The sequence below is a fragment of the Athene noctua genome, chromosome 2 (assembly GCF_965140245.1).
Source record: "Athene noctua chromosome 2, bAthNoc1.hap1.1, whole genome shotgun sequence".
Classification (NCBI taxonomy): domain Eukaryota; kingdom Metazoa; phylum Chordata; class Aves; order Strigiformes; family Strigidae; genus Athene; species Athene noctua.
Genome location: NC_134038.1, coordinates 49,954,164 through 49,972,052, shown reverse-complemented (window position 1 = coordinate 49,972,052; position 17,889 = coordinate 49,954,164). Strand labels below are relative to the sequence as shown.

General features: G+C 38.0%; 1 protein-coding gene across 2 annotated transcripts in view; it reads right to left on the bottom strand.

The window, feature by feature from the left end:
* Positions 1 to 17,889, bottom strand: part of CDH2 (cadherin 2) — a 119,347-nt gene that overhangs the window by 33,503 nt on the left and 67,955 nt on the right. For both annotated transcript variants that reach the window (XM_074899031.1, XM_074899032.1), the window contains exons 3-6: positions 5,217 to 5,443; positions 3,235 to 3,381; positions 1,973 to 2,128; positions 53 to 197 (exon numbers count right to left, since the gene is read on the bottom strand). In XM_074899031.1, coding sequence (XP_074755132.1) covers positions 53 to 197; positions 1,973 to 2,128; positions 3,235 to 3,381; positions 5,217 to 5,443 — 675 coding nt within the window. The remainder of the gene's footprint in view (positions 1 to 52; positions 198 to 1,972; positions 2,129 to 3,234; positions 3,382 to 5,216; positions 5,444 to 17,889) is intronic.

Below are 17,889 nucleotides of genomic sequence, written 5' to 3'. Positions count from 1 at the left end.
CAAAATGTTACTGCATACCTCCTCCCCCCAACTTTGAAAGCCCATGTATTACCTGGCTTTGATCCTTCAGGGACTGTCCCATTCCAAACCTGGTGTAAGAATTCAGGTCTATTGTCATTCATATCAATGACATTAATAACAATGTCAATAGGATTTTCCACCTGGTTTCCATTTACATCCACTGCATGCGCTCTCAGCTGCAAAAATCATCAAAAAGTATTAGAACTTGCACAACATACGGGCACAAATAGATACAATAATAGTGACAGGAAGTTTCAAGCCAGACATTTTTAGCTCGATGTATTTTGTTATCTGCCACTGCTTCCTCATATTGAACTTTTAAGTTTTCAGGTTGCTAATGGAACTGCTGTTCAGACTTCTAAACTATTCTAAGTTGCAGACTTACTTCTTTGATTTGCTGAAAATTAATTTCAATCATGTAATTTTGATTAATACCAATGCCTATTGCCATAGATAATTCTGTTTTTAATAATGACCATTAGAAAACAGACTCTAAGAATATGCAGATTTATATTAAACAGCTAACAACTTACCAACAGTCCACAGGGAATGAACACTGGCATCACTTTCAAAAATTCTTTACTGGTATTTTGTGTATTGAATAGACATGAATGCATACAAAAAGCATATGGAATACATTTGTGTTACCTGGAACACCAAGGTAGGGTTTGTGATAAATCACTGTCAGCAATCACACTGAAATTCCAGGCTAACATTAAGTTAAACTTTATGGACTGAGGTTTCAAAGATACTGAGACACTTAAATTTAATGCCCCAATTGTCAAAAAGGGCCGAGTAACTACCTTTGACAGTCAGGTTTACCTAAATCATCTTAAATTGGACAGTCAAAAGAAATAAGTAACATGGTACTCTCTGAAAACATAAACCTATGTATTCAGGCCAGAGCCTGGCAATTGCTAGGCAAAAGAGCAACTTTCTCCTACAGCAGTCCTGCTGAAGCCCATTTTATATTTATTTATATATATTATATATATATATATATATATACACACGTATATACACATATCTTCCGGCTACAAACTTACGAGGAAAGGAGCAAGAGGGCATTATTCACTTCTGAAAATGACTCACGTAAATGTAAATTCCTAAGTCAGTAAATCTTGAATTGCCAATGCCAGTTTCTCAGTAAAAATCTTATGGATGCCGGACCTGCTATTCTTGTGAGAGCCATTCCCCTCGCCTCCCTCCAGATACCTCCTCCTGCCTCCTCTGTTCGGATGCAGCATTCGAAGGGCTTCCCAGAGAGCAAGGCAAGGAGTCTTTTAATCCGCAACATGCTGGAAACTCTCTCTAGGCGCTGAGTTACTTCTCTATTTCAGCATGGTGTCTCAAAAAGCAGACACAACTGTAAGTCATAGCCTGGTCTCCCCCTTCCTTCAAACCTTCCTTTTCCACTAATACTGGAATCTGCGGTCTACTTTGTCAATTTCTTTAGAGCAAAGAATATCATTTACATAAGCTGACAGATCTAATTTACAATTCCATTAAAATGCTTTGATTTGCCCCTGAAAATGAAAATTCGTAGGTTATTCTTCCCATCCATTTCTCAAATCACAACTGCTGCAATTCTAACAGCATTCACATCCTTATTTAAGTTACTGAGTCAAAAGTAAACTTTTGAAAAATATACAGTATAGTGGAGACTGTGATCAATGGTCTGTATTTGAAATATAAGCTACAGTAACCATATTTCAAATCTTTTAACATTACTTTATCTAAATATATTTAATCACTGTTTACATATGTTAATGTATTTAAGCTGCTTAAACATAGTGAGAGTTAGCCTTAGTAAGTACAATAAATACAAATCTGCTACAAACTCTTCAAATCATATCTCATAGAAAACTAAATGCCGGCTGCTCAAGTCATGTTTGAAGCAGATGTTAATCTTCAATTTGATAATCTGATTTATGGTAAATTAAACTCTTACATGAAAAGAAGCAATCTGCTCCCGGTCTAAAGGCTTTGTCACAGACAGCTGTCCTGAGATGGGGTTGATGATGAAGATGCCAGTTGGAGGTTGGTCAGCTCCTGGGCCAGTCACACTGTACCGCAGCGAGAGGCTTTTATCACGATCGGACCTAATCTGCATGTCAAAAACCATAAAGTTTACATTAGTAAATCCACAACCAGTGGATGGGACTGCTGCTGAGAGAAGCAGTGGCTCTTCTTTTTTTTTTTTTTTTTTTCTTTTTTTCATCTTTAAACTAAACTTGTAAAAATAATTATTCTGGAAATGGTATACAGTTAGTATAACGCTTGAAATTTACAATGGCACTCTTTGTCAGAAAACTGGTCAATGAATTTTCAGGAACATAAAAATATCCCTGCTTATTTCTCATAATAGGATGAACTGTATTAAACCAAAACAAGTAAGTACTCTTACCTTAAACAGAATTGTTCAGTTTCTAGAGAAAACATATACTATCATAAAACTACATAAGAAATAAAAAGTCTAGGTTTTTTTCCCTCCTCCTGTATTTTCCCAGACCAAAACTACAGACTCTCTTCTGCTACTGGTAGTAGCCCTTTGGAAGTTTGCCATTCTTGTTTAAAGACTGAACTTTGGTCTCATCTTTCAAGGAAAAAATTAAAGGGCAATGCAACTGTGAGGAGCAGGTGAACCACCAGCACATACATCAACAGAACAGAGCACAACCATGTCCTATCAACTTGGGCTAATGCTCTACCAAGTTGCAACAAATGGATCATGACCAACCAGTCCCATGGTTGGAAGCCCTCTCCTGTGCTGGTCTCCTGGCAATGGCCATGTCTGTGCTGTAGAGTCCTGTGGAGCAGCTTGTGTCTTCACCCCATCAGATCCCATTTCTTTCTGCCTCCTAGTGCACCCCTCCTTCCTCCTCTCCCCTCCACACCCTTCCCCAGGTGGAAAATTCCAGTACAGGAAACTAGGGAACTCCTGAACCAGTAGAGATCCTCCTTAACTGCTTAAGAAAGTCATTACAGCACTTATCACCCAAACCAAGGTCACCTTCCACCAGTACATGAGGATAGGGACATCTTAAAAAACCCAAATAAACACAGCTCATCTCACTATGCAGAGGCAGCAACAGAAACCAGTCCAAGAGACTCTGATAAACATTTGGACAATGAACAAGACATCATTTACACAAAATCTCTTCAAGAGCTCTCTAAGGGACACTGAAACCACATTTCTATTAACTTCCTTACCCTGACTAATTCCTGAGGAAAAGGTCCTCTGGAATTTTCTGGTAGGTTGATTGGAGGAATAACCCAGTCTCTCTTCTGCCTCTTTAGAGGGCTGCTGTGCTTGTATTGTTGCCATGGAAATATGATGTCTTCAATTTTCTTCTGGTCCTTTCCCAGGTACAAGATAAAATTAAGCACATGTCAGAAGGAGAATTACTAGCAGACATTATAAAATAATTCAGATACAATTACATAACTGACTGAAAGGCTGTCTTTCTGCTGTATTCCTAGAACTGTTTTAATTGCATTCACAGTGCTGTATGAAAATAACCAATATTATTTACAACTGCGCTGCAAAATTTTAAGAACTCCTTTTTTCCTTACTCAAGGTGGAGGGGAAATGGAATTATAAACCATTTATAGCATGGCAGTACTGTGTAAACTATTCTGCACTTTCTGAAAAGTAGTTAATATTTTGCAGAATTTAATAGTGTGCCTTTATGTATTTCTCATTAGCTGGAACTTCAGTTCAGGTAATGTGCTACTGTACATTAAATTTAGATCTGGGTGTGCTAAAATATAATTTGAGTTCCAAGAGAAGTTTAATACATACTAGTAAGGAATGTCTCAAATATTTATGACCCTATTAAATCCCATAGAATTAATGCTGTAATTATTTTAAACCTATGTCAGCCATGATGGATGCAGTAGATGACCCACTTTACACACTGGGCATTAATCTCTGCTGGGTGTCAACATTCTCTTCTTATTCCCTTCTCTATCTGCAGTCATTTCATCCTCTGGATGCCAGGACACAAGAGTCATGCTGGCTTGCTTAAGGAGACCGGGTGACAAGAATGTTTTCCAAATCTTTTAAGAGAAAAACTTTTTCTTTTATTTTCTTTTTTTTTTAAATAAAATCTAATGATATATGCCACAGAGTAAAAACAGATGCCCGACTGAAGGCCAGATTCCACTGCTCTACTTTCTGCTGATGGCAAGGTTGCCTGAACTGGATTTTTGAAAAGAACAGTGCATGCCCTGGCATATCTAAGTATCTGCTCTTTTACTAGACTTTTACAGACAAAATTACAATATTTCCTTTGTTAAAAACATGCCTTGGCAGATTTAAAACAATCATTAAGTAAGTAAACAAAAAGCAGAGGATTACATAGCTTTGGTCTCCAGTGTGTTCTCAGGAAAAATGTCTTGCATAACCACACTGTCTATTTTGACATTATGCTTAAATCTTTAATGCGTACCTATTACAAGTATGTCAATCTCTGAATAAATTCTGCTCTTTATTTGAAAACTAAGCACTTTATAAGAGAAGGTAAGAAACAGCAGGCAACAAGTAATAGAAAAAGGTAGTAGACCTAACACTGTTTTCCTGAAGTGTTGTTTGTATATTGCTAGGTCTGATTTTTGTTATAGTATATGTTTTATCCTATGGCAGCTTCCAGCAGAGGGAGACTATCTTCCTTACCAAATAGTGCTGGAATCATGAATAATTTACAATCCCCAATTTGATTATGAAGGGACAAGACAAAGCCAATATTCCCTGCCAGAAATGCTTTCCTACTACTGCTGTAAATCTGCAGCTCTCATCTAATAAACGTGACTGATGCACTCTAACACAGATTTGTTTATTTTGTGGTTATATTTAACCGCTTGAATAAATACTGCAATACTTTCAAGCAATTTAAAATAAATGACCATGTCTGACTTAAATTCAGGTATAAATCTCAAACTATACAAACAAAAAAGCTCAAACATAAGTGAATCCTATATACTTAAACAGGCATGTCTTTCCATGCCTTCTGTAGCAAAGCTACAGAATAACAGACTACAGAAAAGTTCTTTCTAAAGCTCCAGTTTTGCATGCACTAGGTGCCCATTAATAAACTGCCTCATGGAGAGGTGCATGACAGACAGAATCAAATCTCTATTTTTAGGTCTGTTTACGGAGATACATTTATACAGGGTGCATTTAGTTGTTTTACCTTTTCTGAAGCTCCTGCAAAGACTGGTTCAGGGGTGAGCTTCACTCTCATTTGCCATTCTTCCTGGGTTTCCTTGTCTTGAGCAGACACAATGAACTCTGTGGGCTCTGCTGAAAGTTGAAAGCTTCGCCCTGCATAGACCACACCATCTTCACCTACTCTGAAATCTTCTGGCTCACTGCTTCCAAAGCGTATTTTTTTGTTTCCATCGCAGCTCTGAAACCTCACTGCAAAACACATAAAATGAAGAACAAAAAATGAAAAAGCAGCCCACTTGAACTCAGTGTGACATAAAATACATTAAGAACAAATGTTCAAAAGCAGAAGGACTTAACTTGTTGCTGCTATTATCACATGCAATTATGAGTTAAGACTTGCACTTCAAGGGTCAGTCCACATCACAGCGATATCCTTCTGTGGACTGCTACGCAGAATTTTTAACCCTAGACAGACTGCCTCGCTCTCAAAGACCCACCCCAACCCCCTCCAGCAAGAAAACTATTTCCCTCCATGTCCTACGCTACATTTCAGTTGGTTCCCAGTGGAGCAGCTGTGAGGATTTGCACCTCAAGCCTCACAAAGATCTAGACAAGTCAATTCATTAAAAATACTCAACAAGTTTAATTATGCTGCAACCATAATCTCAAACACAACCATGCTTCCAGTGTCTTCTCTACGACACGTGTAAGGCAGAAACCCAGAAGTTTGTTAAGAGATTAACTTCTGTGCCTAGCTCAGCCTGCGATTCAGCTGTATCATCCCAAGTAGGTCACCTGTGAGCTCTGGATCCGAGTTTCCTCATCCCTCACCTACAAGATGGAGGCAGCAGTAAATACTTACCTCACTGAGAAAATCTAAGTTAAAGACTTCACTTCTTTTTCTCCTCATTTTTTTTTTTTTTAAAGCTATTTCACATACCACCCATATCCATTCATCTACTTCAGAGTTACCCATTCTTGTTTAATTCCCCCCCTCCTTCCTTTTGTCCTGTCTGAAAGATGCATATTGGAACAAGAAGTCAGTAAAACCGATTGTATAGATGATGATGTGAAGTGCACAAAACCAAACTGATAACAGGTTGCTGCTTTCTTTACCCAATTGCTTTCACTACCACTTATCTTTTGGGTTACTGCAAATAACAGTAGGTAAAAAATGAAAGTGTGCTTTTATAACCAATGATCGTTCTTTAATGTTTCCAAAGCATTATGAAATATTTTGATTGTATGGGCAATAGAAGTGCAAAACATCATTATGAAGGTTGTGCTGAAATACACATAGTGAAGATGAAGATGAAATGAGGCTTTATGCCTCATTTCAGTTATTGGACTTTTTATATTGTGCTAAACCATGCACAAACTATTTAGCTTCAAAACCTAAAGGTCCCTCTCAAGAAAAATCACTGCTAAATGTCATGCATCATATGCTTTCTTCTGTAACGCACTGTTTCCAGGAAGGTACTGAGAAGAAGAATTGTACCATTCTGTATTTGAACTTCAAGGACCGAGCTGATGTTCAGGTGACATATAAAATTTGTTTCCTTACTGCACCCTTTCAGTTACCCAGAATCCCCCATTTGTCCTCCCCTGACAGAAAAGACTGTACTTTAAAAGGGTCCATCATGTACAAAAATGAAATAAAGCACAACACTCCTCCAAATGAATGGTAAAATGTCAACCTTCTTAATACTGATCTTGCTAGGCTGGGCAGGGATACTCTCTTTCCAGACAGCTCACAGAGTTTGAAGGTCTCCCTCCATGGAACGCCAGCCTCAACTTGTGGAGAAGAGCGTACCACGTGCGCAAAGCACTGAACCCAGGAAGAACAAATCTGCTTGGGTAAAAGGCTGAAGCCTCACCACTAGGGATCCTCCTGTGATCCTCTTTGCAGATGTTGCCTCACGTCTTCCGCATTAGCGGTGAGAGTGCTTAACTGAGATGCTAAAAAATATTCAGCATCTCCCCTAAGTTTTCATATGTATTACTCTCTGGCCAATCCCATTGCTTCTCAAGTCCATCCTACCTGCTGCATAAAGCACAACTGACTTCCTTTCCTATGCTCTACAGTCTACAGGTCTGCAAGATTTGCAGAAGGTGACAGAGCCTCTGTTCTCATGGGAGGAGAAAAATCGACAGACAGAAGGTCCAGCTCCCAGATGTTGACCAGCCTTGAGGATTGAGTCAGTTTAACAAAACGGTATGCTGAAATACAACAGCCAGCTGAGAAATTACACAATTCCAGGCCAAATATATAAAACTACCAGTTAAAACAACTATACCAGTACAGAGAAATCATTACCAGAGTCCTAATTCTGATTAGCCAACCTTCAGAGCTGGATATTCTGTATTGTTTAGCACAAAAATAAAGAGGTATCCAAGCAGAGTTTACTCAAAAATCACTACATCTAATGATTTAAGAACTTAATGACTGGACTACCCAAGAGCTCTGTTCGTACTTGAGTTCAGAGGCACAGACCACCCATACCCCAGGCATGGAGAAAGTTGGGCCTCCTCCAAGCATCATCTCTGTTCACAAACAAAACTCTCAGTTAGAAACAGTTTACAGAGACTACAGGAAAAAAACCAGTCAGCAATATAACCCATAGCTCTCTCATCTCAGCTACAGCTGCTCTCAAAATCTGCTCTTCAAAAGAGTGTCTTGACCCAAAGGACGAAGAACAAGCCAGATACACCTCTGGCTCTTTTCAGACTTACTTTCTGAAAAGTAGGGAGTGGGAAAGAGAAAGAATATTAATCTAAACTTTGATCATTATTGTTTTTCAAAAAGGTGAAATTTAAAATTAATATTACAGCCATTATGGTCCAAAAGACTAAGATATCACAACAATATTTTACAAAAAAATTATTTCCCAACTATTGCACAGTAGGGCAATATATTCATTTTTTTATGTATTCAAATTCATAACGAGGATTTGGTCCCCCACCATCTTCTTACATATGGACACCAATAGCCAAAAAACCCACCCTGCTAGCCACTTAATTGATTTTTCTCCTCCAGGCAACTGTATATTACAAAATTCAATCAAAATCCCTTTTCTTTGACAGTATCCTGGTAAAAATGTATAAAATTGTCAATGCTTTGCAAGAATTATTCTTCCTTTGCAAGGAGCACACATTAACAAATTATACTCAAGTATAACCATCTATAATTAAATTCCCTTGACAGAGTACAGGTTGTGCAGTAGCTACTCTCCCCCCAACTGCATGGTTATCAGTCTCGTAAATTCAATTTAGATCACTTTGTTTCATTTTTCAGTGTTCAACTAGTATGAACAGAGTTATTTCAGACTGTAGGTTTTTTAGGCAAAGGTTTTTGCAAAAATGCTATAGGATTTTTTTATTTTTTTTTTTCCCCCACTGAATGACTGCTTATACCGTGTTCTTTCTAACAACCACACGGAAGGGAGACATGCTTTACAAAAGTCACTTTATGTTGACAGATCGATCGTATGGATTCTTTTCATTTTAAGAAAGGTTAACTAGATATACTATGCAGCATCTTAGTCATTTTACATGCAGTAGAAAGAGTACTCAAGTATCTGATTTTACTGCTTTTTAATAACACTCTCTTCATAAATGATCAGATGTACCTCACAATCCATAAAAATAACTCATGGATTTTTAAATATTTCTGAGTATCTTCTCCCTCTTCTGAAAAGTATCTGCCTTTTAGAAGTATATTATTTGAAAGCACTAGGAAGTATTCAATCATTATCTGAAATGTAACTATTTTGGGTTTAGATGAGAATACCTTTGGTCATATCGAAGCAGTAATATGCAGCATGGGAGTAAATGCAACTAATTCACATGCTCAAAATAAGGCCACATACAAGGATTTACATAACCAGGGTCTTCAAACAGAATCAAAATTGTACTTAGTATTAGCATATTATTATTGTTTATTAAACATTAGATCCTAAGACAAAAGGCCATTAGTATCCTAATTTGGGAGTCTTTTCTTGTCCTAAAACCAAGACAAGTATAATCTATTAAAAAAAGCATAAAAGAGGACCTCTGTGACTAGAACATTCTCAAATGAAAATCTACAGCTCTGTGGTATTAACACAAGTTTTCAAGTTAATGCTCTTGCATAATTACAATGTATGCATATGTATAGTGTACAAATGTTAAGAACTACACATGCAAATTCATTTAAAGTGCACTAGAAAGCTACACCACTTGTACTTAGGTCTAACAAGACAAATGAGTCATATTATCTATAAAATACATGTCTAACCTCATATACCCTACTAGTAATCTTCAATTACCTAGAACCGTTTCTCAAACAATAAAACCCCTTTTTCATCTGTTCATGTTGGTTTGCAGTCTTTGACAACCTGCTTCTCTTCTTTTTGTCTTAGGCAAATAACACCGGAATTACTTGACCCAAGGACTGATCACAGAATGATATAATGGGCTATATTAGTAACATAAATTTTTCATTAACATATTCATGTACAATACAGAATATTCATACAGAACTTTCATTACTCGCTTTGATCCTGCGACAGTTGCATTGAGTTTACCATCTGGATTTTTGCACTTCGAACATATCCAATTCACTTCTAGGTAACATCTACATGCATACCAACAAACAAGAAAGCATATTTCCTTCAGTAAATATGCTGGAACAGTATTATTCCTCTTGAATGCTATTCTCGATGTCTAAGCATCAACCTCAAGGCAAAGGCTCACTTCGAGGACATTATGGAAATTGCAACAAATTCCAAGTGCTAACAACACACGCACTCCAGCAATACAGCTAAGAATATGTATCATAAAATGGAAAACCCAAGTATATTTAATCCACTGAGGATCACTATGCAGCAGATAAAATAAACAGAACAAGAAAGTAGCCTACATACAACTACCTGCCAGATACCACTTTTACCTTTGACAGAATGAGAAATTATATGGAAACATTCTGCTTGAACTGTCTGGCTACCTGCATACTTAATATCTGAACAACTATTTTCTCCAAGAACTCTCTGTATTTAACAAGGCTTCCTTCTTTTCAGAGAGAAGCTGGAGAAAACTACACTAAAACACATTAAAAAAAATTAACTACTTTATAAATTAGTCATTTATTCAGACTGGCTACTTCTGTATCTGTAAGGTGATCTGTTAGTCCTACTAACAGAGTGCACATGCTCATATTTCAGCTCATGGCTTCTTGCAGTGGCATGTGAAATGCCCATGAGACATCCTTTACTACAATTACAGATAACCTTCAAGAGAAGTGTGTTTTAAACATCATGGTGGACTGTTACAACCACAAAGAACTGAACTACACTCTAACTCGCTTTTTCCATTACCAGTAGCACTTTTAAAGTGGGTTTGGGTTTAGAACTTCCTGACACCAGCTTTAAAACATTATTTTTGGTTTTTTGATACATGGGCAGTCTACAACAGCTAGGAAAATGTCTAAGCTGAGAAAGTTAGATACAGAATTTGCTGATGTGAGATAAATATGGAAGATAATCTTATTATTTTAGACAATGGCATTTTCCTACCTGATTATTCAATTTGTCATTATAACCGTAAGAGATACTTCAATACACCAGTGTTGTTTCTAACAGGTTCTTCTAGTCTTTTTTCCTAATTCCCTTTTCTTTTCTACATTTATATTCATGCACTGTAGTTTATCTTGTACTCCAGACCATCCAGAAAAAAATCTCAAAGTGCTACTTATTTTGAGCTTTTCTGGAGTAACCAACCTGCAACACTTCAAAAGAAAGCCTGGCTGTCAAAAAGCGGCTGCTTACCACTTCTTGAAAGACAAGCCCACTAATTCAGTAATTGCGTTTGGAAACCTCTTCCTTTGTGCTTGCCACCCCAGCCCACGTTAAGTAGAAAGCTACTTCAGCCGGTCACACGAAACCAACTGGAGTTTTGCCACTTACCAAGGGCCAAATATGGCCATTTGCTTCTAATTCCTATTTTCACTTGACTTCACAAGCTTTACAACCTGGTGCCAAGTGAGAGCCAGGCTATGAAGCTACAAGAGGGGAAGGAAAAGTGTTACACTAAAAAGTTTCAACTGAGGTAGAACTGTGGATTCATTCAAGCACAACTTCGGGTGTTTCATGGTCTGACTCACAGCAGCTTAACTGTCCACATTTCCATGCTGTACTGTTTTGATAAGTTGTCTATTCAGTTAGGAAAACAATAATTAAAAGGAAAAGTGACTTCCAAGAGTTATGGTTTAATTCATACTGTACACTTATTTAATTAACTGAAAGCAGTTTCAGAGTGATGTGCAGCAGGCATTAGGTAAAACCTAGTATTAATGTATAACTTGACTTCATGGAATTAAGATGCTAAGTGAGTAGCCTACTTCAGAAAAGCTGTAAAGTTGCATGATATGCTGGTAAAAATAATCTGTGCTAGTTACACCAACTAACACTCATTCAATGCAACTCTCTTTCCTGCCCCTCTCTGCAGACTGCAAGTTCTAAATAGACAAATATGCATGTTTCCTAAAATAACATACTTTCAAAGCAATCTGGCAGCCTACACAACAGAAGGACAGTGGACATAAACCTCCCTCTCCTTATTTCTGCAGCATGCATTTTTCATTCTTAATCTGTATAATTGCATTTTGAGATGTTTTCAAGTATTTTGTTGCAGGGTGCAATTGGGTGGGAACTACTGAAGCCCAGTGCACACTCTGTTCTATGTTAGAAGACTGTCTCCTTGTAAACCCTACCAACTCAAACATGAAGGTCTATTTTTAAAATATTTTCTTTCACAGGTGGCTATCACCAGACTGTTCGATTCTTGCATTCACAGTGAAAGACTCACACAGCTCTTTAATAAAATGCCATCTAGTTTCCAGTTCCCATAATCCTCTTTGTTTACAGAACAAAGTCGTAACAGGCATGCCAGAATGAAAATGGGGATAATGTTCTTTCTATTCGATAGAAATGCCTCTGCAGCTTTTCAGAACAGGAATACCAGCCATCAGCAAAACACAGGACTGGTATCTCAAACAGAGTCCAAATTATGTCCGATTCACTGATCCTTTTCAGTCCTTGCCTCTACCACTCACTGACGCAAAGATCTTCTGCGCTTTGACACCCCTTTTGTCATTATTTTAGAAAAAATAAAATGCAGAAAAGGAGAACAAGCATCTTCAAGAAGGGGAAGTACTTATATTTCAATAACTGCTTTTGTTTTAAAACACAAAAAGGTTTCTTTACTTTTTCCTTCACTCTGTATTGTTTAAGGCAGTTTTGCTATAGACGAGCCTATAGGCCCCTGCAGAGTTCTGTGCCAGCTTTTTTTCTAAATGATGCTAGTTGAAAGAAAACTCAGTAATAAATGTCATTTCTGTACTCTAGAGTACGCAATGCACCTTTAATACTTTCCCAAGTATACTATTCTACACAGTAATAAAAAGAAGGATTAAACATTAATCTCTTACACACATAATGCATCAAATGACTACACCTGCTAAAATCCAATTTGGTAATTAAAAAATATATCTACTGAACAGTCAAACCAGGAGACTAAAGAGAAAGTACTGTCTGTGCAGATAGCTAGCAGAAAACAGTTTGAAAATTCAGGCACTTAACACAAACCTATTTTTACCTCTATTCATTTTTATGTGACCTTAAGCAGTGTAAGAAACAAATACCTACAATTATGGTGCAGCAATTAAAGGGCAGTTTTATTGCTACAGTAATGACTTAAATATCCAGTAAAAACTAGATAAGCAGCTTTGCCTTTCAGTCTATCTTTAGGGAAAAAAAAAAAAAAAAAAAGCAGCTTATTTTTTCTTTCTCCCCCTGCCCCCTGTTAGTAATAAGGAGAGTAAGAACACAGAATAGGTGATTTTGTATGTTCTCTTTGCTAACTTTCCTGGCCTAAAGTAATTCTAGGTTTTGGGTTTATCTTTTTTTATTTTTTTTCCCCCTAGCTCTTCTTTCTTCTTCTTCCTCCCCCTCTCTCTAGGTGTTGTTTTCTAAATTTTTTTAAACTTACTTTATTCCCTGATGCTCCCATTTTTCCTGTCCCCTCTTTCAACTGTACTTCATGACAAGAGGTGCAGAAGCATTAGTAATTTCAGGGTGACAACCCACGCTGCAACTCAGGCTTCAAGTACACCTAGGCAGAAAGGGCCTGTCACTGGAGGGCTGTCTTCAAAAAAATGAGCTAATTAACTAATTAAATAGAAATGCAGGCTCCTGGAGTTTCTGTAAAGAGCCAGGACTTGCTATCAAACAGGCACGTACTTCAAATGAGCTGATGATCTGTTTCACCAACTCAACCTGTCAGCAGTTTTCCACAGTGGTTTAAGCCCCCACACTAAGAGGGGTTTAGGAACAACAACAGAGCATAGGGGAGAAGCATGCATGTATCACGTTTAGGCTATATGTCACTTCTTACCATGAAAAGAAATAAAATTAGGGATTTTTCTCATTAAATTACAGGACCACTCAGGCAGAAGTGACTGTTGGTTCTGCACACATTACAACAAACAAAAAATCCCAGCTCTGACAAAATGGCACCGATCCTGCCAACATTCCTGCTTCCTTAAAAAAAAAAAAAGGTCTTTCAAGATGAAGGACCATTTAATATTCTGTATTCTGCTGCATACCCCAGAATACCACCTGTCGCCTGGGAGCACATTTTGCAGTCCCTGCCAGGTGGCTATGGATACAGCAAGGGTAAAGGGGGCAGTTTTCCCTAAAGCTTCACAGACCAACTCACATTTGACTGTGATGACCCTCCACAAACATCAGTACTGCTTCTCTTCTCTCTCATCCTCCCTTCCCTCTCTTTGGTCTGTCCAACACTGGTGGTTTTTATCACTCCCCCACAGGTCATTCCTCTGGGAACACTACAGTCTGATTTTCTAAAGCTGCAAATATTTTTAAAAGGTCCTTAGTCATCCTCAAGTTACCACGGCAGCTCTGCATGCCAGTTCTTTCCTGTAAGAGGGCTTCTGATATGTCTGGGGGAAACCTGGAGAACCTCCCAGTCAGCAGAGTTGGACTTGGACACAACTGCACCAGCATCCCCACAGCAAACATACGGCACAGCTTATCTCAAAGCAGAACCACTCTATACTACAGGGATGCTCATTACACTAGCAAATGAATAATGGTGAAGAAACACCTTATTTGCTTGAACACCATGCTTCTGTATCAAAAAAAGAGCAAGAAACATACCAGTTGCTGAACAGTGTGGAAGAAGAGCAGACAGCCTCGCAGTATTTACACTGATGTGTTAGATAGCAATAAAAATCATAAATCCCAGGGATTATACTATCACCAGATCATGTCCAGTAGGCCTCGGGCAGAAAACTAGTTGCCATGGCAGCTTAATGTCATCTAGTCAGACCTCAGGTTTTTATTATTATTATTAAACACAGATATCTGACCTTAAAAAAAAAAACAAACAAAAACAACCCAACAAAAACAACAAAAAAACCCCACCAAACCTCAAGAAAGCACCTGATGAGTGATGCAGGCTAGTAGTGTATTTCACAGCCAGGCCACAGCAGTACTTCCTATAACAAAGCAGGTATATCATCCTAGCTTTTTGAGTCCTCTATCTCATTGTAAGGGAGTACCTGTGGGTGAAAGTAACCTCTAAATAGGTATTCTCTCCCTCTATGTAGAGCTTTCATGATTTAAAATGGCAAAGGTGACATGCTAATTCATCATGAATTAATTAATCATTAAAGAGGGAGAAATACCAAGAGAACTGGCAGGAAAATGCCTGATTTCCTATACTTGAAGGTACCTCCATCATGTTTTTCATTCAGTAGCTTGTTAAAACAAATCTGTCCAAACACACCTCACATTCCCCGTAGATACAAGAAATGAGTGCAGATACCTTAAAAATAAATGAAGGAGCACTAGTATTAGCCATCCTATTTCAATGAATTAGAAAGATACAGGGAATCATTTGACACTGCTGGCCATGGAAGTTCACCTAAAACTTTGCAGCATCATAGTGAAATCTTAAAGTCCTGCATATAGAAGCAAAGAGCAATTAGTACATACATGTCTCTCCTCTTGAGCTAAAGCAAGTACAACAGAGAAAAAAAAACATCCAGTGCTGGGATACTCTTTAGAGACTGGCACTTACTGAATGCTCCCTATGATTTTTACTTTTATTTTCTTAGTTGACTACCTAAACCATATTCTCAATGAGACGAAAAACATCCATTGCTGCAACATTACCAAATCTCAACGGCATAAAAAGAAAACCAAAAGAGGAAGAGAAATATGTCTTCTACGTATTTCTGAGCTACAGACTCATACCTCTGACTTGAGACAAAATAATAATTCGAAAAGACTCATGTAAGGTCCACCTGGCTCTAGGTAAGTTAGATAAACACTAGCTGCAAGCAGAAGTAGTATCATCGTTTTGTGTCTGACTGCACTATATAGTGCAAACTCGGTAAAATTACTAACATGAGGTCACTCGTATACAGCTGACACAGTTTAAGTCAAAATTAAAGCAATGCTACTTTCCTTCAACAACATTTACCATTCACTGCATATCTTGTCTAGGGATTACAAAATTACGAGGCTCAAATAATCCACTTAAATTCAAATTGACAGTAATAAAATTGACAGGAATAAAAAAAGCTGTTATGTTAGGAAAAAAACACTGATAAAAACTGTTTTCTCTGCAAAACACAGAGAAGCGTGACAGCGGCACAACATGGTACCTGGGTTAATACAGGAAGGAAAAAAAAAAGCTCAGATACAATATGCAGGCAAATGAGAGGGATACAGACAGACTTCATTCAAGAGGCAACTTTCAGTACAGCCACCACAAAATTAAGACATACCTTAGGATCCTATACCGAGACATTGTTGTGCAAATTTATGCAATTTATTCCAGGTGGGAACAGAGAAAGACGTGGCTGAACAGACTCTTATTTAACAATCATGATTCAGTCCAGTCACAGAAGAACAGAAAAGAACAGATCTTCTGATATATTTGAATATATGCTCCCTATGATAAAAGCAGCACTTTTTTTTTTTTTTTTTTTTTTTTTTTTTTGGTGTGTCTAGACTTTCCTATGGGCTTTGTGAGTGCGAAACACAAGACACTTGACATTCAAATTGTGTTAGGTTGGAATAATGCCTGAAAACGGCAGGGCTTGACTGATCGAACTAGAACCAAAAATTCTACTTTTAGCAAAGCCTAAGGATGGCAGCAGGATACTACCTTTCTGAACCCTTTTGCTGGGTTGAACAGTTACATGAGCTTCAAGACCAAAGACTAGACTTATAAATATCATAATGAAAACCCCACGTGATAATGGCTCCTAAAGGGAATCATTAGGATTCATTTATGGATGTGGCAATTAACCTATTACTGTCCAAGTCAAGACTATTTTGCTGAGCAGCAGTGAGGTATTGTACTCTATGCAGTCTTGACTTCTTCAATTATCAGTCACAACATCCTATGTTTCTTAGTAAAGATCACACCCTCCAAATGCCCAGACTGCAAAGTGTCTGGGGATTACACCTACTGCAATCAGTATAATGGGACTGATCTTGAGAGTCCTAGGTACTAGAGGTAAATAGTAGTAACTTCTAACTTTTACAACGGTCCAAGCACCTGGATAATGGAAACATTCAGTGGGAACTTCCAGAACCAGTGCATAACAAAAAAGAAACTAAATTTGCCTTTAGAAATCCAATTAGTGTCGTACTCCAATGAGAAGACATTCCCTGCTTTGCTTACTAGGAGACTAAATATTTGCTTCCAAAAGGAACTGAGAGGAAAAGCCCCATTGTGACAGACATTTCAATGGCGATTTCAGCTGCCATCTGTATTCCTCTCAATTCTTCTCAAATGTTTGAATTCCCCAAAAAGACACCTGTAGCATTCACTCATGAGAACAAATATCTCAAATTCCTGTCCCCAAAACCAATACCAGTTTGCAAAGAGAATAAAGAAGGCCATGCTACACTTGCTATGTAATTCAGAAAATACTACCCAGTGTGTCCTTGCAGTAATGACTGCTGATGCAGAGATATTTTTCCCTAGGATAAGCATTATCATGAACATCTTGTACAAAGATCACCAAAATGCTGTACTTTGATAGCTAATATAAGCAGATTCATGATCTATCTAAATGATTGTGAAAGTTACTCATGGCAAAATTCTTTCCTTTCCTGGTTCATGATGTGAGGTTCCTCTCCAATAAATCTCAGACACTTAATATAACCAAGACATGTCTTTGTATGCATATGAAAATGCTTTCGGTCCATAAATGCAAGAGTTTCACCTATCGAGAGAAGACAAAGTCATTCAGCAAGACAACATACTGAATTTCCGTTGAAACTGAACTGCAGAGCGTGAAATAGCAACCTGTCATCAGATGTTGGGAGTCTGATGTTCAGCAGCAGCAGCAGCTAAAACCACCCTCTCCTCCCACCTATGTCTGAGGGAATTGACAGCCATCTGCATGCAAGTCTGGCCAGTCTACATAGGGCAGGCAAGGACTGGAGTCAAACTCTGCAAGGCAGTTTAGGATCTGTTTTGCTACAGTTTAGGGCTGTGTTCTAGAAAGTTTAAAAAACAAACCAACCAACCAACCCAAAAAACCCACAAACAAACAACTCAAGAAAACTAACCAAACACAAAAAAGCCACAAAACAGCCTCCCCTCACACACCC